We start from the raw sequence: 23,929 nt of genomic DNA, 5'->3' as shown, positions 1-23,929 counted from the left end.
TATTTCAGAAATAGGCTGACTCAGATGAGCTACTATGGCAGAGCAAAGTTCAAGTCTAGGTTTACGATACAACAAAGTTCATTATTAAAATAGAATTGTTTGAAACCACTAAGTTCAAAGACAGTTGAGTAAACTTTGTGACCTTTAATGCACTATTCAAAATAAGTTCATTTTCTTAAAACTTTGAGACCATGAATGAGTTAGACCAAACTTTTCAAAAAAGTTTTCATTATGTCAAGAAGATTATGTAAAACATTTACTGAAATATTACACCTGGAAAATTGCACAAACCAAAGTGTACATCTTGATGAATTTTCTTTTTTTAAATTTTTTAATGTTTTATTTATTTTTGAGAGAGAGAGAGAGACAGAGTATGAGTGGAAGAGGGGCAGAGAGGGAAACACAGAATCTGAAGCAGGCTCCAGGCTCTGAGCTATCAGCACAGAGCCTGACGCGGGGCTCGAACTCACAAACTGCAAGATCATGACCTGAGCCGAAGTCGGACGCTTAACCTACTGACCCATCCAGCTGCCCCTTGATGAATTTTCATCAAATGAACATACCCAGAGCAAGAAGAAGAATGTCACTAGCCCCCAAAATCCTTCTTGAATCTGCTTCTGGTAACAACCTCCCAAGGACAACTGCTATCCTGACCTCTAACACTGTAGATTAGTTTCATCTGCCCTTGAACTTTGTGCAAAGGGAATTACAAAATATTTATTCCTTTTTATATTTGCTTTCCTTACTGATCAGTATATTTATAAAATACATCCCTGCGGTTTGCATTTAGCTGTACATACTTTTATGGCTGTTTAGTAGTCCATTGGGTGAATATACAACTTATCCAGCCCACTTACTATAGATGGCCATTTGAGTTGTTTCCATCGTCATGGAATAGCGCCACTACAAACATTCTTGGGGAAATAGATATGCATTCCTGTGGGTCTATACCCAGGAGTGAAAGTACTGGGTCTCCATTCAATGTATGTATTAGTTTCAACATGTTTAAATTCACCAATTCAAAATGCTTCAAAATGAAGCATTTTGCAGTTGCCTTATTTTTACAAGCTAGCCTGCTATTCCTACTTACTCCACAGCGTGGAACCAGGGCTGTCCCAAAGGACCCAAGGGAGCCCTGAAATAAACAGATTAGGCTGTGCCTATTTACTCAGGCAATGTTAAGGTGAATCTCAAGCTAGACAAATGTCTCTGCCTGGAAGCTCACCCCCTCACACAGAGATACATGGTCACACACCCCCAAACATTTTACATATCTTCCAGGACCTCTCTTTTTTTTTTAATGTTTATTTATTTTTGAGAGAGACAGAGCATGAGGAGGGGAGGGGCAGAGAGAGACAGAGACACAGAATCCAAAGCGGGCTCCAGGCTCTGAGCTATCAGCACAGAGCCCGACGCGGGGCTCAAAATCACAAGCTGTGAGATCACGACCTGAGCCGAAGTCAGATGCTCAACCGACTGAGCCACCTAGGCGCCCCTAAAAAGAATTCTTATCTCTTAGAGACAGATACTAAAGTATTTATAAATGAAATAATGTAACATTTGGGATTTGCTTTCAAGTAATGGGCAGGAGGGTTAGTAGGAAGGTGTAAATGGATTTTAAAAACGGCTATTTGTTGGTAATTGGTGATATGGGGTTCACCATATTATTCTATTTTTTGTGTATGCTTGTAATTTCCCATTAAAAAAAGCCAAGAAAAGGAAAGAAAAAAAGAAGTCACTCAGAACAAATCCCTTCATCAGCCATTCCTAACAGTGGGTTTGGGGAACAGGACTCTGCCACTGTGACTTTGGGCAAGTTGTTCCATGTCTTGGGGCCTCAGTTTACTCATCTGAAAAATGTAGCCTTTGGGTGGGAATTCTCTTGGAGAGTCCTAGGAAGCTACCAGGACTGTGGGCTTGTAGAGAGGAGCCTAAGGGCATGAGTGGTGGGGTGGGCAAGGACCCAAGAATCAGGGCAACATGAACTTTAATCTCAGCTCTGACAACGAATGGGACCTCAGTCACTGCCCTTTCTTTCTTATTTTTTTTTTAATGTTTTATTTACTTTTGAGAGAGAGAGAGACAGAACACGAGTGGAGGAGGAACAGAGAGAGAGAGAGGGAGGCACAGTATCCGAAGCAGGCTCCAGGCGCCCAGCACAGAGCCTGACGCCAGCTCCAACTCACAAACTGTGAGATCATGACCTAAGCTGACGTCGGACACTCAACGACTGAGCCACCCAGGTGTCCCAGTCACTGCCCTTTCAATGCCTGTTTCCTTATCTGTAAAAATGACATTCCTATCTTTGTGCGAAAATTAAATAAATTAACAGGTGTAAAGAGTCTGGCGCAGCGGGTGATAGTCAATAAATATTAGTTTCCTTTATCAGTTTCTCGATTTGGCCCAGGACCAGCGATGTTCACACTCAGGATTTCCCTAACGCTTAATCCCTCCACGCCGGGTTCAAAGTGCGCAAGAGCGGGGCCCCTGGGTGGCTCAGTTGGTTGGGCGGCCGACTTCGGCTCAGGTCATGATCTCGCGGTCCGTGAGTTCGAGCCCCGCGTCCGGCTCTGTGCTGACAGTTCAGAGCCTGGAGCCTGTTTCAGATTCTGTGTCTCCCTCTCTCTGACCCTCCCCTGTTCATGCTCTGTCTCTCCCTGTCTCAAAAATAAATAAAACGTTAAAAAAAAAAAAAAATTAAAAAAAAAAAAAAAACAACAACAAAGTGCGCAAGAGCGAGAAACTACCCGTCGCGCAGGTGCGCACACGGCACCCTCTCGCGCCCAGCCGGGGAACCGCTAGAGCGGCGGCCCCGCCCCGCCCCGCCCCTCGGCGCCTGCGCCTGCGTAGAGGCGCCGTCCCTGAAGTTTGTTGTGGTGCGCGGCGTCCCGGAGGCCTGCGGCTGGGGGACCGGGTCGCGGTGCCGCCATGGCGGTGCGACAGGCGTTGGGCCGGGGCCTACAGCTGGGTCGAGCGCTACTGCTGCGTTTCACGGCCAAGCCTGGCCCGGCCTATGGCTGGGGACGGCCCGAGCGGCCGGGCCCCGCGGCGGGATGGGGCCGCGGAGAACGCCGGGGTCAGACCGCGGGACCCGGCGCGGAGCCGCGCAGGCTCGGGCTCGGGCTGCCCGACCGCTACCGCTTCTTCCGCCAGTCGGTGGTCGGGCTGGCGGCGCGGCTCCAGCGGCAGTTCGCGGTGCGGGCCCGGGGTGGCGCCGGCCCTTGCGGCCGGGCCGTGTTTCTGGCCTTCGGTCTGGGCCTGGGCCTCATCGAGGAGAAGCAGGCGGAGGGCCGGCGGGCGGCGTCGGCCTGTCAGGAGATCCAGGTGGGCGCCGGCCGGGGGCGGGGCTAATGTGGGGGCGGGGCGAGGGGCGGGGCTGGGATCACCTGCTGCCTGGGGCCGCGGCGGGTCAAGCTCTACCTCTCTGTCAGAGCTGGAAATTCGTTGGAAATGACCAGTGAAGGTTCATTTGCGGTGATACTGATCTCCTGATATGGAGCCAGCACCTCACATTTTCCCTTCCTCAAACAGCACCTTTTCGTCGTTATGCTGCTAATTATAGCTCCCGCCGCACCAGGGCTAATGGCTCTGTGTTTAATTTTCTAAAATGTAATGGCAGTTAAATCATAGCACTTCTGTTCCTGAGGTAGCTGTCATCCTCAGCTTATGGATGGGGAAAAGTACTCAGAGAGGTGGAGTCATTTGCTCAAAGGCACACAGCTAATAGAGGCCAGTGCCCAAAGTCTGACTCTTCAAGGCCTGTGCCTTTAACCTAAGCCTCCACAGTTTAGCCAAGTTAGTGACATAGCTGAAGCCAAAGTAAAAACTATGAACATCGGTAGAAAACAGGACCTAACAGTTTTTAGTTAACCTGTGTAAATTTATCAGGAGCCACTGAATATGGGGTGGGGGTGGGAGATGAGCTTTTCAAATGCTTAAAATAGCTCAGAGATCTGTGTTTCTGTTCAACCAAAATCTGTATTAGGCATCTGCAGAGAGACAGAACCAATAGCATGTGTTTATAAACAGATTTGTTTTAAGGAGTTGTCTCTGCAATTACGGAGGCTGGCAAATCCAGAATCTGTGGCGTAGTTAGGTAGGCGGGAGACCCAGGAAGAGCCATTGTTGTGGTTCAAGTCTGAAGGCCATCCACTGGCCGAATTCCCATTTCTCCCAGGGGTTCAGTCTTCTTCCTGGGATTTGAAACCACTCACTGCGTTACTACAGTGCCTGCATTGTACAGCTTAGGGTGGAGGTCAGGGAAGGTAGTGTGACTTGCCCAGGGACACAGCTGGTCAAGGACTGGGCAATGTCTGCCATGTTTTCTGGTTTCCAGCCCTTGTTCCAGTTCTCCTGACTCATCCATCACCAGAGTGTCTCATGTTTGAGCTCTGGCCAGTTTGGGTGACAGGTGATGTCTGGCCTAGTCCCCAGCTGCTGTCCTTGTCAGCAGGAGATGTAGATGTGGAAAACAGTATGGCAGTTCCCAAACAATTACAAATAGATTTCTCATTTGATCCAGCAATTCCGCTTCTGGGTATGTGCCCAAAAGAACTGAAAGCAGAGATTTGAGCAGATATTTGTACACCCATGTTCACAGCAGCGTTGTTCACAATAGTCGGAAGACGGAAGCAGCCCACATATCCATGGATGGATGAATGGATAAACAAAGTGTGGTATCTAAATACAATGGAGTATTATTCAGCCTTGAAAAGAAATTCTGACCCGTGGTAGAACATGCATGAAACTTGAGAACATTATGCTAAGTGAAATAAGCCAATTACAAAAGGATAGGTGTTCGGATGCCTAGGAGTCTCTGTCGCTTAGGTGTTGGACTCTGCGTTTTCAGATTTTTTTTTAAGTAATCTCTACACCCAATGTGGGGCTCAGTCCTACAACCCCCGATATCAGGAGTCACATGCTCTACCGATGGAGCCAGCCAGACACCCCGAGAGTCCGACCTTTGTTTTTCTCTTAGAGAGAGAGAGTGCTTGTGGGGGAGAGGAACAGAGAGAGAGGGGGGAAGGAAGGAAAGAAAAAGAAGGAAAGAAAGAAAAAAAACAAAGGAAAGAGAAAGGAAAGAAAGAAAAAAGAAAAAGAATCTTAAGCAGTCTCTACACTCAGCACGGAGCCCGACGTGGGGCTCCATCCCACGACCCTCGGATCATGACGTAAGCCGAAATCGAGTCACATGCTCAACCAACTTCCACCCAGGCGCCCCTCCCCTCCCACCCCCAAACAAGATCCAACTCTTGATGTCAGGTCTTGATCTCAGGGTCGTGAGTTCAAGCCCCTGGTTGGGTATGAAGCCTACTTTAAAAAACACACACAACAGGACAGATATTGTATGATTCCACTCATATGAAATACTTAGTCAATTCACAGAGACAGAAAGCGGAATGGTGGCTACCAGGGACTGGAGGGAGGAGGGAATGGGAAGTTAATGTTGAGTGTATATAGAGCTTCAGTTTTGCCAGATGAAGAGAGTCATGGTGATGGATGGTGGTGATGGTGGCACAACCAGGTGAATGTGCTTAGTGCCATGGAACTGTACATTTAAAAATGATTTAAATAGTAAATAGTCATAGCATTATTCACAGTAGCAAAATATTAAAAACAACCCACACATCCTTCGGCAGGTGAATTGTTAAACTCTGGTACAGCCGTATGGTGAATATTAAGCAATAACCAGGCATCAACTATTGATACAGGTAACAACCTCAAGGATATTATGCCTAGTGAAAAAGGTCCCAAAGGGTATATACTGTGTGACTCCATTTATATAACAGGCCTTTTTTTTTTTTTTTTTAGTGTTTTTATTTATTTTTGAGACAGAGACAGAGCATGAGCAGGGGAGGGGCAGAGAGAGAGGGAGACACAGAATCCGAAGCAGGCTCCAGGCTCCAAGCTCCAAGATGTCAGCACAGAGTCCATCGCGGGGCTTGAACTCACGGACCGTGAGATCATGACCTGAGCTGAAGTCGGACGCTCAACCGACTGAGCCACCCAGGTGCCCCCATTTATATAATGTTCTTAAAGTGACAAAACTATAGAGATGGGGAACAGATCAGTGGTTGCCAGAGGGTGGGGGTGGCGAGGGGAGGTGCAGATACAAAAAGGTAGCACAAAGAGGTTCTTCAGTGATGGCACAGTTCTCAATCTTGATCATGGCGGTGACTACACGAATCTGTATGTGGAATAAAACTGCGTAGAGCTGACCTCATCCCGGCGTGGTGGTGGCGCCCAGGGCAGAATCGGAGCAGGCTAAGAGAAGACTGGAGGGAGACTGAAGGAAGAGTTTGGGGGCTTTAAGAGTCCCTGCACCTGGCGGCCCCGGTCTGTCATGGGAGTCCTGGGGGCATCTGTGCCCTGAGCAGGGCGGTGGCCCTGGAGGGCAATCAGAAGAAGGGAAGGTCGCTGCTCCAGTTCCTGGCTGACTGCTTGTATGACGTGGAGGCTCTGCGAGAACACCTGTCCCGACAACAGGTGTTGAAGGTGCCTCAGAAAACTGGACCCTTCACCGGCACCAAGGAGCATACTTGGAAGGTGCCCATTTCGTCCTGACTCAGGGGGCGCTGCCACGTTTCAGGACAAGGAGTGGATATGGTCAAACGAACGTGGCCATTTCTCTCTTGAGGTCTTGGAGTTTCAGGTGTTGCCTGTAAAGGCTGCCATGCCAGTGGCTGTGCCATCGGCTACCAGGGCCTGGACGTCTCAGACCTCCCTGCCGTGTCCAACCCGGCCCTCGTCGGATCTTGTTGGAGGAGGTGCTGTCCAAATATGAGGTTCTGGGGGCTGACTGGGCACAGGGCTCAAGTTGGGGCTGGAGGAGCAGCGTCAGGACACAGCCAGCCCCATCCCCGCCCAGCCCTCGACCCCCTCCCCATCAAGCCGGACCTCAGCGGGGTCCGGTGGAGAGTCCGACGGCTCTCCAAACTCCTGGCTTCCATCTGGGCTCACTCGACATGGGGGCTGGAGTGGGATGTGGGTTGTGGCACCAGCAGGCCAGAGGGGAGAGCGTGGGTTTGGGGTATTAATTCCCCATCTCGGGGCCTCTGGCGGGCTGCACCCTGTGCTGAAAGGTCACAGCCCCGGTCATCCTGTCAGGCAGCTCTTTCCACCATGCTTCTCTCCTGGGTCTCACGAGCCTCCTGCCTCTCCAGACCTGGGGGAGGTAAGCAGCCCCAGGGATCTGTGCTCTCCCCCCGGTTTCCCCACACCTGTCCACAACCATGTCAAGAGACTCTTCTCAGAGTATCCATCCTTGTTTGAGTGTGCTACTGTCTCCTGCCGGGACCCTGGCTGATACAGGGGTGCTGCTGGCACCATTACGGGGATGGTTCTTTCCTGTGTGACACTGCTCAGCTCACCGCACGCTGTAGCAGCCTGATTCACTGAACGCCGGTAACACCCCAAGTTCCATGGTGTTCCCACTTACCGATTTATTGACTCAGCTCCAATTCGGCTTGTTGCTCTGTGAGAATTGACCTGGGCCTTTGAACTTGTTTTCCTTTGCTAGGTGTGTGACATGACTTGTCAGTAGAGGGCACCAGAGGGATTACGGGAGGAAAGGCTTCGGCTTGCTGGTTTCCTGACGGTGTGCTTGCTTTGCCGGCTCCTCATTACCTGCATTGCACGCGGGGCCACCCCAGCAGGTGACTCCCGAGGTGTCAGGCGCTCAGCTGTTTCGCCTGGTGCCCCCAGCCCCCAGGCAGTTTTGGAGAGCAGTGCCTCCACTGAGGCACCTCCCTACGAATGAGTCTCCACCACAGACGGGGGATTTCCAGTAAATACCAAGGCACCTTATCAGTGAATCCCTTGTTATTTCAATTTGGTGTTAAAGTCAATAATTCTTTTTTTTATATAATTTTTTTAATGTTTATTTATTTTGAGAGAGAGAGTGTGTGAGTGGGGAAGGGGCCGAGAGACACAGGGAGACACAGAATCGGAAGCAGGCTCCAGGCTCCGAGCTGTCAGCACAGAGCCCGATGCGGGGCTCGAATCCACAGCTACACGATCATGACCTGAGCCGAAGTTGGACGCTTAACTGAGCCACCCAGGTGCCCCAAGTCAATAATTCTTTATATTAAACTTCACCTGTTCAAAAACTTGCATAGAGCTGCACACTCACGAATGAATGCAGGTTTTAAAAGATGGTAAAAACTGAGTAAGGTCTGTGGTCTAGTTGATAGCACTGCACCAATTCACGTTCCCAGTTTTGATATTGTATCGCTGCTTTATAAGATGTCACCATGGGAGGCAACTGAAGGGACAGAGAGGACACTTTGTAGTTTTTGGGGTTTTTTTTGTAACTTCTTGTGAGTCTCCTTCTTAAAGCCATGGTTGATAAAAGATTACAGAACATCGGTTCTGCTCTATGGAGTTTAGAAACCAGTTGGCACAGGGGCGCCTGGGTGGCTTGGTCGGTTAAGCGTCCGACTTCGGCTCAGGTCATGATCTCGCGGCCCGTGAGTTCAAGCCCCGCGTCGGGCTCTGTGCTGACCGCTCAGAGCCTGGAGCCTGTTTCAGATTCTGTGTCTCCCTCTCTCTCTGCCCCTCCCCTGTTCATGCTCTGTCTCTGTCTCAAAAATAAATAAATGTTAAAAAAAATTATTAAAAAAAAAAAGAAACCAGTTGGCACAGTGAGATCGTCTTTCTTTTCTGTTTCTTCTTTCTTCCCTTCCTTCCTTCCTTCCTTTCTTCCGTAAGTTAAAAGTTATCATGAATTAGCTTATAGATACGAAGCATTGTAGGAATCCTCCAGAAGGACAGGTTGCTGCAGGCTAGATGTCCAGGCTGGTTATCGAAGAGGGAGGAGCTCCAGTTGGGACTTGATGGATGAGTCGGGCTAAATAAACAAGGTGGAGGGGCGCCTGGGTGGCGCAGTCGGTTAAGCATCCGACTTCAGCCAGGTCACAATCTCGCGGTCCGTGAGTTCGAGCCCCGCGTCGGGCTCTGGGCTGATGGCTCGGAGCCTGGAGCCTGTTTCCAATTCTGTGTCTCCCTCTCTCTCTGCCCCTCCCCCGTTCATGCTCTGTCTCTCTCTGTCCCAAAAATAAATAAAAAACGTTGAAAAAAAATTAAAAATAAATAAATAAATAAACAAGGTGGAACAACACAATGGAATCAGGTCTAGAGAGAGGCATATGAAAGGCGCTTGTGGGCAGATGAGTCCTGTGAAAGTTTTCACAAATAGGAAGCACCCAGCCAAAGTGCTGAGTAAGCTGTTAGGTGTTTGAACAGAAGAGTGATGTGTGAATGTGAAACTGGTAACCAGAGGGTTAATGGGACTAATAAACACAACAGCAACCTTTTACCCAGACCTTTTCCACTTGCCTTTATTATTTTTAAATGTTTATTTGCTTTGAGTGCACACTTCCAGGGGAGGGACAGAGGGAGAGAGAGAATCCCAAGCAGGCTCTGTGCTGTCACCACAGAGCCTGACATGGGGCTCGATCCCATGAACTGTGAGATCATGACCTGAGCCAAAATCAAGAGTTGGATGCTCACCCGACTGAGCCACCCAGGCGCCCCTCCTCTGGTCTTTAAATATCCCTGACTCTCTTCCTCTGGATAGCTGGATTTGAGGCTTGGGTTCTCGTCTCAGACTTAGGTGGCCTCTTGAAAAAACCCTTTCCTTGCTGCACACTCACTGTCTCAGTGACTGATTTTGCTGTGAGCCAACGGGAGCTCTCTGCCTGTGGTTCCTCAGCCCCCAGTCGGTTCTGGGAGTGTGGTGACCAGTCCAAGTGACTGCTTAGGCTGTTTGTCCTAGGGACTGTCCCCAGAGCCCAACCCCAACTGGGCACTGCCAGCCTTGGGGACCCAATTTAACTTTTGCGGCGAGGAAATGGTTTTCGGCTTCGGGTGGACACGCCGCTTGATGAGTACTTGACATGCAAGGGCACATGAGCGCATTTCCTCTTCCCATTGGGTGCCTCCAAACAGGGGGCTTTGGTGTGGATCTCTGCGCCCCCTTGTCTGAAAGTTGACTAGGAAGCTGTTTGGGTCAGGCAACGAAACCTTGGCTTTGGGGCAGGAACCAGTGCTCCCAGAGGCACTCGGTGCTTCATTTGGTTTGTTTGTTGCTGCAGCTTTTGGTATCTTTGGACAAAACCCGCCGTATTCTGATCGGAAAATGGAAAGTGAATTTGATCCCCTAATGCAGCCCTTTGGTCTGTTTTCTCCAAAATTGGGCAGTTCTTGCTTTGCAACACTGCTTTCCCACAGTATTCATTAGACTGGAGAAAAATGACCAATCAGTGGATCCATAAATTATGATATATTTGGAAACTGGGCCTTTAAGATTTTGTTTGCATCTTTTTTTTAATGTTTACTTATTTATTTTAAGGGGGTGGGGGGAGAGAGAGACAGACAGACAGACAGAGAGAATATCCCAAGCAGGCTCCATGCTCAGCTCAGAGCTCGACCGTGAGATCATGACCTGAGCCAAAATCAAGAGTCGGACACTCAACTGACTGAGCCACCCAGGCAGCCCAGATTTTATTTGCATCCTGCTTGTGTATCTGTATGTGTGTCCATGTGTGTTGTAAATGTGAGATTGTTTTCTCTACCTGTGGATGGTGCTACTAACATTAATTTGACAAAGAGGTCAATGTAGTTGGCTTAAAGGCAAGTGCTTGTAAGAATTAGGCATTCCAAAACTGAGGAAAACACTTTTAAGTTCATGTGGTTTGGGAAAATATTCAATATTAAAGCTAATTCAGGGTTGTTGGTTTCATTAAAATGGACGTGTTTTTAAAGTTTCCAGTAGGAGACGTAGGAGGTACAACTGTTGTTCTGCTTGTGTTTACTGCAAGTCAATAGGTTCATGTTACAAAGTGTTTTGGTAATCTAAATATAATCACTGAGAACTAACATGGGTTTCTTTTTGGCTTCCATTAAGGGAAACAAGTCTGTATGCAAGGGAATTGAGACTGGTTATTTAAAGAAGGAAAACTTAGGACAAAACCTGATTTTAAGAAGTTGTAGAAGATTTGTGAGAAGGAAATCTTTGGAAAGGAATTTTGTGCACGGTCGGGACTAAGATTATGGAGATGAGTGCATAAAGAAGTTTTTTAGGGAGTGGTCGACACCTGGGGAAGAGAAGGCTGGTTGAGAGAACAGGATCAGGCAGAGGTTGAGCAGTGACACAACCTCAACAGAAGCCTCAGCTGACTCTCTGAGGGGTTTCCAAAAGTTGGGTTCCTCTTTAGAACCAGCCTAAACTGGGGCAGAGGGCTGGACTTTCATACACTTGTACTGAATGGCCATTAGGTGAGACCGCCTGGGAAGAGGGCGTGGCCTGGACAAGGCAGGTGTCTTCAGTCAACGCCCTCCCTCATGAGCCCTGGGAGCTAAGAACCATTAGCAGCATGCCCACCAGCTGAGGGTCCTTCATTCCTGATGGGGGTTCTGGTCAGCACATCCCAGCACAAGGACTCAGCTCCATGCAGCACCCTGGATGGCCCTGTCTCAGTAAGTGTATGTCAACATGGGCAGTGACAGGGAGGGACTACATACCATTTTTCAAAAATTCGCCTTGTTGGAATGAATGAGTTTTGCTATCAGAAGTACGTCAATATACGATTAGAATTTGGTTTTCCTGTTACAAACGACAGTTTTCTGGGGCGTCTGGGTGGCTCAGTTGGTTGAGCATCCAACGTGGGCTCAGGTCATGATCTCATGGTTTGAGCCCCACGTCGGGCTTTGCACTGACAGATCAGCACCTGCTTCAGAGTCTCAGGTCTCCCTCTCTCTCTGCCCCTCCCCCACTCGAGAGTTCATGCACTCTCTCCCTCTCTCTCAAACATAAATACTGGGGTGCCTGGGTGGCTCAGGTGGTTACAGTTACACGTCTGACTCTGGATTTTAGCTCAGGTCATGATCTCACAGTTGGAGAGTTCGAGCCCCACATTGGGAGCCTGCTTGGGATTCTCTGTCCCCCCCGCCCCCCGCTCTGTCCTTCCCCCACTCGTGCTCACGCTCTATCAAATAAATAAACTTAAAAAAATAATAGTAAGTAAAGCCTTCTGATATTTCTGACCAACTTCCCAAGATTCAACTTCTAAATGAAATCTTTTTTTTTTTTTTTTTTTTTTTTTACTAATTAGGCTTGTTTATTTGGTATGTCAAATTACATGGGAAGCACTGTCAAATAAGTGAGGATAAACCTTAGATTGTATGAGTGGATGCTATAACTTTTCCAGAAATTGTATAAAATTCCTAAGGTTTTGATATGTGCTGGGGTAATGTCATCATTTGTAATTCCAATTATTAAAGTGTTGTGTCACAGAAAAACCATGGCCATTTTTTTAGTTTTCTGTCATTTATAGTTATTGTTTTACTCTGATGCTATTACAGATGGGTTTCAGCTTAAGGAGATTCATGGGAAGGCCTTTTGACAAATACAGGTCTCTCATACCAGTAAGATGATAAAGCCAAACTGAGTAAGAACTTCTGGAACTAACAGGAAAACCACTCAAACAGAGCGAGAATTAGTAACATGGGACTGAATGAATTGAGGAAGATAATGACTCTTGATTGAAACGCTGCTGGTTCTCTAATGTTTGCTCTTCCAGGTTTAAGGAAAGTGTTTTTCTCTTAAGCTATTATGACTTGCAGAAATTTGGTAGAATAATCCCTTTGTAAACAAACACGATACATTTATCTTTTTCTCCCCACCTGATCCCTCCAGATTCGGAAACTCTCAGTGAGTATTCTTATATTTTCATGGCAATGTATGTATTTGTATACGTTCAGTAAGAATCTGTTCTTAGGACAGGACACATTTGGAAACATTGGTTATATTATCAGGGCTTTGACAGGACTATCATATTTGAGGGAGACGTGCATTGACTCAGATATGAGCAGACAGCTTTAAGGAACTAAGGCTGACGTTTTGGAGCCAATGAAGTGCCTTGGAAAAATCAGCTTTGTACTTGCTTACAGGGTTCCCAGCAGGTCATTTTCTGGCAGGTGCAGGAACCTCAGGATATTTTAGGGACCTCAAGAAGAGAGGAACTTACCCGAATCTATAGGTATTGCAGACAGAGTCTGATGGCAAGTACTTGGCTTGGCTTCTTAGCCCTGAGAGGCTATGAAAAGTTCAGTCTGAAATTCTTTGAGAAGTTCCAGCAAAGCAGATTTAAAAAAAAAAAAAAAAAAAAAAGAGGCAAACTCTATATGGCTAGTCACTCTTGCAGTGCTCATGGAAATAATTAGGCTAACGTTGTTAAAGCTGGAGTCTTAATTTGGTTATCTTTGGTGGAAGTGGGGGTGATTTTAGGAAAAAAAATCAGACCTTTGTGGACGTTAGATGAACTGTGTTTGGATGTTTGTTGTTTGCCTCTTAAACTGGGCTGGATCGTGAATTCTGATTTCCTCCAGTGTCTGGTTATGATTCTCCAAACTAAGGTTTCCAATTTTCTCCTATTCCCATTCCCTAACACTGCCCTTTCTCCTGAAGCCCTGCAAACTGCACACTTGAGGTAGACTTCAGGCAGTTTAGGATTATTAGAGCCGTGTTGGAACCCAAGGAGGTAGCCGGTGCCCACGGCCCAGGACACCAGAAATCAGACTGTTTGATTGCCCAGGGGGAACAATCGGGCAGATCCGGCCGCCGGGCTGGCAGCCCGTACAAAGCCTCCAAAACCCTTTGCGACGGCATTAGTAACAGACACAGACTTGCCCAAACACCACCCTCGGATTCCTCTGAAGACCGGAGGAGAGCTGCCCGTCCACGGCTCCCGAGAACCACCCAGTGGCAGCTGCCTGCCAGGGTCCTTGCACGACAGACAGTGGTCTCTGAGATCAGAAGCCTCTGAGATTGTGCCGGGAGCTCAACAGGCAAGGTGTGCCAGCTGCAGAATTTAGAAGTTTTGGCCTCTTAACTAACAAGTGTTCTGTGTTGGGCCGTCTCTGTTTGCAGCGAAGGTACAGAGTTTGAGAAAACGTTCTTCCGAATGACGGGAGAGAAAGGTAGGTGGCCTGAGCCCAGGATGAGCAGTAAAACCCAGTTTGGTTGTGCTTTTATTAGCTCTTGATCCTGTCGGCGAAGACCTCGCCTGGCTCTGCCTCTCCCCCACTCCCCCGACTTCCCTTTACTTGAGCTTTATTAGGCACCTTGGCTCATCGCGCCTGTTTTGTTCCTCACAGGCAATTTTCACCCAGAAAAACAAGCTGCTCCCGGACCCACTGGACACCCGATGCTGGCAGGGCTTCCGGCTGGAGGAGTATGTGATAGGACAGCCCATTGGCAAGGGTTGCAGCGCAGCTGTGTACGAAGCCACCGTGCCTGTGCTGCCTCAGAGCCTGGAGGTGGCAAGGAGCATCGGGCTTCTTCCTGGCAGAGGCCCAGATACCGCTCCCCAGGAAGAGGAGCCGGCTTCCCGGGCCCCTGGCTTTCCCTTAGCCATCAAGATGATGTGGAACATCTCGGTGAGGAGGGGGCCTTTCGCCTTTGGGTTGGCCGTTTCTCAAAACGCCAGTCTTGGTGGACCCGATAGTGCCCTTTACCGGGAAGTAGACGGGCGGAGTCTCCACAGTACAGGCGCCTCAAATTGTGACAGTCGGCGAGTCGCCTGGGGATCGGGTTAAAAGGCAGACTCTGGTCAGCTGGTCTGGGGTCGGGGCTGAGATGCTGCCTTTCTCACAAGGTCCCGGGTGATGCCCGTGCTTCTGGTCTGTGCACCACACATGGGCGGCAAGGGCCTGAGCATCTGGGTTCTCATTTGTCAGTGCTGGTCCATTAGCTGGATTCAGGTGCGCAGTTTACCGCCACCCTCCCTCTTTCCCCTGACCTGCCTCACTCGAGAGGAGAGGCCACACGCCTGTCCTCCAGACTCCCCCTTTAGCCTCACCTCCAGATCACAGGCTTGCTTGTCACCTCCCTGCCCTCAACTCTGGAAGGACGCAAAGCTTTGGGAAATTGAGTTTTTTCCCTCCACAAAAACAGATTTCTGTCTAATTTCTTTCCCTTATCACTATATAGATGGGTTTAGAAAATTAATTAAGACCTAATGTTCTTTCTCCTTCCCAGAGCATCCGTCCAAGCCTAAGAATGGGACACAGCTCATGCTGGACATTAAAGAATGCAGTTTCTTTCTTTCTTTTTTAAAGATTTTATTTTCAAGTAATCTTCACATCCAACGTGGGGCTTGAACTCAACAACCCCGAGATCCAGAGTTGCACGCTCCACTGACTGAGCCAGCCGGGCGCCCCACGAACGCAGTTTCTTGTTTTGATCTGGGGGATGAAGGTTATTAGACTATTGCCCTTCCCGGCTGGCTAATAGCTAACAAGTAGCCAAGTGGTTGGCCTGGGAAACATCCAGTGTTGGCATCAAACCTCCACTGATGGGCATGGCACCTACTGTGCTCACAAAAGCTAAAAGACTTAATTCCTGTAGGGTTCCTAACAGGTTCCACAGGGCCTGAGTGCCATTCATAATGAAACGAGGAAATAGGGTGTTTTTCCTCGTGTTTGGCTCTTTCTACTGGAGGGGTGGGGAGGGCTATCCTGTGATTCAGCACCACTATATCCAGGGCGAGTTTGTCCAGCTCTGCCTGTCTGCTGAAGGCAGCCTGTCAGGGGGAGTCTTCGTGTGGCCAGTTTTGAGCCTGGTGGGGACTGGAGGCATTGATGGCAGTGAGAAAGAGCCCTGACCGTGACCATCTTGCCATCCCTTCCTGCCCTGGGCACCTGAGCTGCCCAGAGATTGAGGTGGGGTGTGGCAGCCCCCTGGGAGGTGGTGGGGGACAGTATCTCTTCCCTCTCAGGAGAGACTAGGCTTGGCTTGCCCCTTCAGAGAGTTTGGATTATCTTGAATGTCAAAACCAATTCTAGAGGCACCTGGCTGGCTCGGTTGTGGAGCATGTGACTCTTGATCTTGGAGTTGCGTGTTCAAGCCCCACGTTGGGTATAGAGATTACTTTAAGATTTTTTTAAAAAAATTCTAGGCAGTAGCTGTCTGGTCCAGATTACAAGGAAGATTCGGACTTGCTCTAGTCCACGTAACCCTGAATTCATGATTGTGTTGCAGGCAGGCTCTTCCAGTGAAGCCATCTTGAGCACAATGAGCCAGGAGCTAGTCCCAGCTGGTCGAGTGGCCTTGGCCGGGGAGTACGGAGCAGTCACTTACAGGTACACACCCCTCTGCCCGCCGGACTGGCTGTGAGTTACACGAGAGCAGAATCCTCCCCTGTGTCCTCGGTGTGGCATCATGTCGATCATAAATGCTCACTGAATGATGCGGCGAATGATGGATTTGTAGTTGCTGGATAATTTCACTTGGAGAGGATTGGAGATCATCTGACCCCAACTGAAGATGCAGATCTCCCAGAGAAGGCCATCCAAAAATGCCCAATTCAGAATGTTGTAAAGTTGATCTGATTGCTCTTAAGCAATGCCCAGGTGGAATGCCGCCTCTCCGTCGCTGAACTCCATCCCCAGCAGAGGTAGCACTCATTCCACTAACAGCGGCAATGCCGAGAGATTAAAAGGTGGGGGGCTTGGTCCCCAAGAGTTGTGACAGAGGAGCCGGACAAGGTGGGAGCAGAGGCCGGGGAGGTAAGCGCTACCTACGGCCGTGTGTGCTCAGGCGCTGGGGGAGCGCGAACGGATGGGCCTCTTGAAGCGACCGTCAGTGCCGCCTTTGGAAGGATGAGGAGGCACCACCTGGGCAGGAGGGAAGGCAGAGAGGCCTTCTCCACAGAGAGAAGAAGGGGTGGACGGCAGCCCATGCTCCTCGTGCTTTGTAAGCGCCAGGTGTGCGGTGGTGAGGATCGAGCTGAGCGGGTGACAGAGACACGTGTCTTCACGATTGTGGACCGCCAGCAGGGGCTGCATTTGGCAACTTACCGGAGGGTTAGTTTCTAGACCCAGTGCTGTCAGAAACGGGAAGGTAGACACAGGGACTTGAGAAGACACATGGAAAGCCCCTTCTATGGTTTGGAAGGCTCCCCGTGACCGGGGGTTCTTAGTATCGTCCTCCTCTCCTTAGTCCTTTGTAGGGAAAAGTGGGTGTCTGCATGTCTGCTGCTTTCTGAGGGGTACAGCTGTCTTCGGGCGGCTTTCTGGGTTCACCTCGGCCTGCTGACATGCTGTCGGGTAGCTCACGTGAGCACCAATGCCTCTGTGGTGGAGGGGCCGCCCAGACCTCCCATCTGAAGCGGTCCTCGTCTCTCACCAGTCCCTCACCCTGCTTTAATTTGTCTTCACGGCATTTATCCCCATTGGACCTTAAATCACAGATGTCTGTCTATTCTCTCTCCCGCTGTCCTAGAAGCTCTTGAGGGCAGGGCTTTTCTGTTTTGTTTGCTGTGTACCCTTGCAGCTCAGTAAATGTCCATTGGATGATTCCGTGAATATGGCATCAGTGACTCAGGAGACATTAGTGACTCGGGAGAAACGGTCTCCGTCCCTGAGAGCACTTCTGTTTCTACCTAGCCTCTGCTCATCTAGGGACCTCAGGCTCGGACCTTTGTGATCTGCTCCTCCCGCTTCTCCTCCCGACGCGTACACTCTGTGCTCCGCCGTATCGAATCCATAAGGCCCTCCTCCAGATGCACCGCACTCCTCCTTGCCTGTCTTCCTACGTTGCAGTTAGCTGTACTCGGGCTGCCCTCCCCACAGCCTCCTGTCCCACTCCAGGTCTCCACACACACATACCTTACACGGACACGCTCATTCCCAGGCTCCCACGGCAACCGAGCCGAGCTTTCCCACTGTGGCACAGACCACCCTGAACTGTGATCCTCCCGATTCTGTTACTAGCTCCAGTGCCCCAAGGCTAGGAACACTTTAACCCCCTTGATTGCACGCAGGGGTGCACTCAGATGGACTGGAGAGCGAGAGCAGTAGGAGGCCATCTGTGGACTGGCTCTACAAAGCTCGGGAACGGAGGCGGATCCTCGGATGGGGGTGGCCGTCTTGCTCCCTCAGTGTTGTCTTCGTGTTTTTGGGTTTCTCCTCCACTCTGAACTCTCTCACCCGGTGTCCTTCTTTCTTCCCCCATAGCTCCTCTGTTCCTGTGTGCCTTTGATCACATGGGTGACTTTTGGCCGGCACCTTCCACCGTCAGTTCCATTGCTGACTGCTAGATTACCGCCATGTTTTTTCATTAATGTTCCTCCAAGAGAGAATCTAACCAGCCCCCTTCCCTTTTCCCACCAACCGTTTGGGTCTCCGATGTGACTGCAGGCTCCTTGCCCTTAGGTCAGGTGCCCAGTCAGTAGTGCCTGAGGGGTGGGGCTGATACATAGCAGGCCGACTCACACCATCCAGAACATGGCCACTGTGCGCCAGCAGGCCTGTGGGTGTGGGGATCCCTGAGGAGGAGGTCTGGGCAGGCAAGTGATGGCTGTACTACAACCTGCATCTGTGTCGATTCATTTATTCAACCAAGGTTTATTGAGCTCATACTCCATGTTAAGGGTTAGAACTTGGCAATCATAGGGGCGTCTGGGTGGCTCAGTCAGTTGAGCATCTGACTTTGGCTCAGGTCATGATCTCGCAGTTCACGAGTTGGAGGCCTGCATCGGGCTGTGTGCTGACAGCTCAGAGTCTTGAGCCTGCTTTGGATTCTGTGTCTCCTTCTCTCTCTGAAATAAACATTAAAAAACAAAACAAAAAAACACCTTGTGATCATAGAGATTCTGGGTCCTTTGTAAGTATTAACAACCTTACAAGGTGTGTTACTACCCTATTCCCTTTGGCAGTTGAGACTGAGCGCAGAGAAGTAACCTGACCAAGGGCTTACAGTGGCCGACCTGGAACTCAAACCAGAGTCAGATTCCAGAGTTTCTTGACCACTGTATTCTGCAGCATGGGATGGATGGATGGACAGATGGATGGGCCAGCGGAGTCCTCAAATGTGATTAGTCATGTTTATGGGTTTGTTTTTTCACTCTTAACACCAGGCTCTGCACCTGACACAAAGCAGATCTGTACTAAGTGTTTGATAAAAATGGGCGATTAAATGTCAGTATTTATCGTGGTATAATTATCTTTCCGTTTGTCTCATTTGGCTGAACTAGAAAGTCCAAGGGAAGTCCCAAGCAACTGGCCCCTCACCCCAACATCATCCGGGTCTTCCGTGCCTTCACCTCTTCTGTACCACTGCTGCCAGGGGCCCTGGTCGACTACCCTGATGTGCTACCGCCACGTCTTCACCCCGAAGGCCTGGGCCACGGGCGGACGCTCTTCCTCGTTATGAAGAAGTAAGTAGGAGGCGGCCCCTGGCCCTGTGCACCTGCAGCCCCCGGGGTGGCAGGGAGGAGGCACCTCGTCCTTCTGTAGGGCAAGGCCACGGTGAGGGCAGACTGCCCTAGAGAGCAGCGTCCCTTTAGGATGATTTTTCATGAAAATAGAACTTCGTCTTCACTTAGAACATCGTTTTCACCTAGTGTTTTTAGTACATTTGATTCTTGCTCCTTCTCTACGGCCTGCCTTACCAGTTGCGTGTGTCTTGTTTAACACAGAAAGTTCTCTTTCCTTGCTCTCTGTACCTACTGGCATTGCTGTGATGGGCATTTTAAGGAAAGAGTGTCTGCTCCATTACTTTCATCACGTGGGGCCCGAGCTCTCACTTCCTATTTCAGGGTAATGGGTGGGAACAGAAAGGATACTTGAGGGAGAAAAGATTAAGAAACTCCACAATGAGGAAGGATCATCCTCCTAATCGTAAGATGCTGGGGACCAATGATGTGTGATAGCCAGAGGCCCTGTCACCCTCTCCACCAGCTACCCCTGCACCCTGCGCCAGTACCTTCGCATGAACACCCCGAGCCCCCGCCTCGCCACCGTGATGATCCTGCAGCTCCTGGAGGGGGTGGATCATCTGGTTCAACAGGGCGTCGCGCACAGAGACTTGAAATCTGACAACATTCTCGTGGAGCTGGACGCAGGTGGGTCCCTGCCCTACCTCACAGCCATCCGGGGCGCACCAGACTCATGTCTGCAAACATTTAAGGACCCTTCAGGTCCTTTTTGACTTTGTATGTTCTGTTACACGTTGTCTTAATTTCACTCCGTGCACAAGAGGGGAGCAATCTCTCCTTCAAAATGGAGGCCTTTGTTCTCTTTGTAGGGCTTGTGGAATGATTCCTTTCTGTGGCCCACTTACAGAACACAAGACTCGGTGGCAGAAGTTCTCTTAAAGTAAAAGAGAGGTAGTAGACTGTAGCTCAGTAGAAAAAAGCATTTTCAGACAGTGAGAGCTGTCCAAAGGTAAGCCCAGCTGCCCCTGGGGATCCCAAGTTCCCCACGCTGGAGGCACTGAAGTAGAGGCTAGATGGCCCCTTACCTGGGCTGTTTTAAAGGAGATTTGTACGTCTGCTAAGTTTTGAACTAGATTGAAAATAAGAGGCAATTAAATTGCTAGAGGAACTAGGTTTTTAAAGAAAGTCTGTGTGAATACTTTTACAGACAACTAAATCCTAATGGACCGGTTTCTTGGGTTTGGATTTGGGGTTTCAAGTTCAGATCAAAGATTCTTGGGCTGGTAAGAGCTCTTAGAGATCATCTGAGCCCAGCACCATCTGCTGTGTAAACCATGAGCAGCTCGTTCAGTCCTGGGCTAGCTCCGATTACTTGCTTAGATTGAGCCAAGCTTTTATCCAGTTCTTTGTTTGGGGCTTTGATTTCCTGGAGGCATTTCCGTGCTCACTTAGCTGGCCCTCCCGTTGAGCTCTCTGGGGACAGGGTAGCCATCCAGGCCTGGCCAGCCTGCGCTCCTGGACCAACATGGAGTCCTTGTAAACCCCTCTCACCCATGTCTTGACGGTGGCCGTGGTGGGGATCACAGGAAGGCCTCTCGGAGGGGCCAGTCACTTACCTCTGCCTGTCCCTTCCCCAGATGGCTGCCCCTGGTTGGTGATCACAGATTTTGGTTGCTGCCTGGCTGATGAGCGCATTGGCCTGCAGCTGCCTTTCACCAGCTGGTATGTGGACCGGGGCGGAAACGGCTGCCTGATGGCTCCTGAGGTGAGTCCCGCTGAGCAGGTCTTGTGCCATCAGCAAACATACTTCTCCACCGTGCTTCCACTGAGAGGACAAGACTGACTTCCTCATTATTTACTCAACACCTCCATCTTTTCTGACCCTTAATTTGGCACAAGTCCCCTGCAACCTGAGTAGATTCTCGTGGGTCCTAGCCACAGCTCAAATTCTGGGTTCTTGGGACAGAGTTCCGGTCAGCCCAGGAGTCAGATGCTGTGCCGGAACGTGAATGCGTTCTAGGTGCCAGCAGCGTGAAGCTCACTCACTGCTTTCCTAACAGGTGTCCACAGCCTGCCCGGGCCCCCGAGCAGTGATTGACTACGGCAAAGCCGATGCCTGGGCAGTGGGTGCACTCGCCTACGAAATCTTCGGGCTCTCTAATCCCTTTTACGGCCAGGGCAGGGCCCACCTTGAAAGCCGCAGTTACCAGGAGGCTCAGCTGCCCGCACTGCCCAAGTCGGTGCCTCTAGAAGCAAGACAGTTGGTGAGGTCACTGCTCCAGCGAGAGGCCAGCAAGGTGAGGCTGTCCCCAGGTCTTGCAGGAGTCGTGTGAAAGTTCATGTTCCAGAGTAAAGACCAGGTTTGGGCAAGACTAGAGTCACCGATAGCTCCTCTGTCCTAACCAAGTTTGTACAGGAGAACAAACTTTAGTATAAATAGGAGTAGGGGAGGTGGCCACCAGATTACAGTTCCAGCAACGCAACTTGTCTTGGCTTCAGTGGCTTCAGTTACTTAGAGGGAAGAAGATGCATTTTTAAGAAATGTTTAACAGAGTTGTAGCTTCTAGGAACAGCTGACATCTAATGAAACAGAGGTGAGGCCTCGCCCAAGAGCAGATCTGGACCGGCCCAGGCCCAGGCCAGGCGGCATGCCTAGGGAAGAGCACAAAGGCAGACACGGTTCAAACCCCTGTCCTCCCGCCTCCCTGCCACCGCACAGCATGTGCTCAGTGCCACCGGTTACTAAGTGAGGAGAGGTCATCCACAGGCGGCTCGTGGCCCTTCCTTGACGGGGAGGCTATTTCCACGACACACGTGGCCTGCGGCACCTTTGTGCACCTGGAGAAGCCTGCAGCACGGGGGGCGAGCAGCCAGCGTGTGTCAGGAGAGTGAAGGGTGTTGTAGGAAGGAGAGACGTGGGGTGGACAAGAATTTGGGGCCGGAGAAGGGAGGACCCTGAAATGAGGATTCATTAACGGATCGGGTTTGGGGCCACGTGCTTTGCCAGCCACATGTTCTAAGCTTCCGCTTCCCTGCCTGTTGCAGAGACCGTCTGCCCGAGTGGCTGCTAATGTGCTTCATTTAAGCCTCTGGGGGGAACACACCCTGGCCCTGAAGAATCTGAAACTAGACAAGATGGTCGGCTGGCTCCTCCAACAGTCCGCTGCCACTTTACTGGCCAACAGCCTCACGGGGAAGAGCTGCGTGGAGACAAAGATGAAGATGTTATTTCTGGCCAACCTGGAGTATGAAACGCTGTGCCAGGCAGCCCTGCTCCTCTGCTCCTGGAGGGCAGCCCCGTAAGGGCCCTGCTGTAGCTGAATTACTAAAAGAACTCAGCAGCATCGTGTGGTGATGGTCTGTGAATGGGCAGAGCTCCCAGGAGTGAGGGCGGGAGCAGGAGAGCAGATGGCGTAGGGAGGGCTGGTCAGCCCCGGAGAAGGCCTCCGGTTTGGCAAATGGAAGGAACAGCTAGCTCACGTCCAAGTTCAGTCCGTAGCTACTAACTCACCCTAGCCGTGCCATCTTAGGTGCTCACGTAACCTGTGTGGTCTGACGTTCTCACGGGCAGTCGAGGAGCTGGCAAACGGACTGTCGGGGCTACGCCACTGTTGTCGTAGCGGAGAAGCAGTCTTAAATATGTAAATACACCGAAATTTGAATTTCACGGGTAACTAATACTTTAATTTTTTCCAACTATTTGAAAACCCGAAAAACAGGCAGCAGGCCAGACTGGCCCACACGTCAGAGTTTGCCAACCCCTGGTCTAGATGAATTCAAAAGGCCTAATTCTAAAAAGACACCCTGATTAATCACAAGGCCCCTTGTGTGTAAATGCTAATAGAAGGTGAGAAGACCGGAGCACACAGCCAGAGGCATGCATTCTCTGCGGCAAATGAGAAGGAGTGAGGTGTTACCTGCTGACAAAAAGCCCTCACGGGCCTCTGCGAAGCCGGTGGCTGAGCTGGTCTGTTAGGTCTGGAGGTGAGGCTGAGTGAGGCCCAGACGTGTGCCTCCCCCCCACCTTCCAGAGGGCCCAGCAAGGCCGTGCCTGTTGGTGGCAGAGCATGACTCCAGGAAGGGACTGCGGCTTGTCAGAGTGGCAGCCATGAATCAGCCTGCGTGCTTCCTGAGCTAAGGCAGACATCTGCCCAGGTCGGTATATTCGGGTGTCAGAATGAAAACATCCAGTGAGGCCTGAGAAGTAGGAAGCCTCTGCACTTCAGTCATGCATTCTGGAAAGCTCTGGGGTGTCTCTGCGGAAGCATTTCCACTGAGCTCCTCCAGCTACTAAATCGAGTCTAGTGGAGCTAGAAGTAATGAAGAAATGGAAGTTAACCGTGTAGTGTTTTATTGCTAATCAGCCTTTTGACCAGCATTTCTTATAGAAATCGTGAAGAATTAAATGCACATTTTCAACTGCAGAAGACGTTATTTGCTTTGAATTGAGTACGTGGCTTTAAGAGTGATCTTTATACACCGTAATAGAGAACAATGAGGAAGGGATTTCACGTGATTTTACACCTGCTTTTTAGGACTACAGCTACTGACTAAAGCAAGGTGAACGTATATTTTAGGTTCCTTTCAAAGAAGCAATTCTGTAATTCTATTAAGTCAAGCGCTGTTACCCCAATTTCCCCACCGGCCTCAGTGCGTTATTAACCTTCTCTTCTCCCCCGAGAAGTGAGGAAGTGTCGTGATTTCACACT

At 50.1% G+C, this 23,929-nt stretch overlaps 1 protein-coding gene across 1 annotated transcript; it reads left to right on the top strand.

Annotated features, from left to right (window-relative positions):
• Nucleotides 1-2,842: 2,842 nt before the first annotated feature.
• PINK1 (PTEN induced kinase 1) lies at nucleotides 2,843-23,669 on the top strand. The gene is made up of 8 exons (XM_060626334.3): nucleotides 2,843-3,324; nucleotides 14,158-14,439; nucleotides 16,043-16,143; nucleotides 19,038-19,220; nucleotides 19,744-19,907; nucleotides 20,858-20,985; nucleotides 21,281-21,517; nucleotides 22,266-23,669. Exons 1-8 carry the CDS (start codon nucleotides 2,929-2,931, stop codon nucleotides 22,521-22,523), a joined length of 1,749 nt encoding a protein of 582 aa, XP_060482317.3. The 5' UTR covers nucleotides 2,843-2,928; the 3' UTR covers nucleotides 22,524-23,669.
• Nucleotides 23,670-23,929: the final 260 nt, after the last annotated feature.

Source organism: Panthera onca, chromosome C1 (genome assembly GCF_046562875.1).
Source record: "Panthera onca isolate mPanOnc1 chromosome C1, mPanOnc1 haplotype 2, whole genome shotgun sequence".
Lineage (NCBI taxonomy): Eukaryota > Metazoa > Chordata > Mammalia > Carnivora > Felidae > Panthera > Panthera onca.
This window is presented reverse-complemented; position numbering and strand designations above follow the sequence as displayed.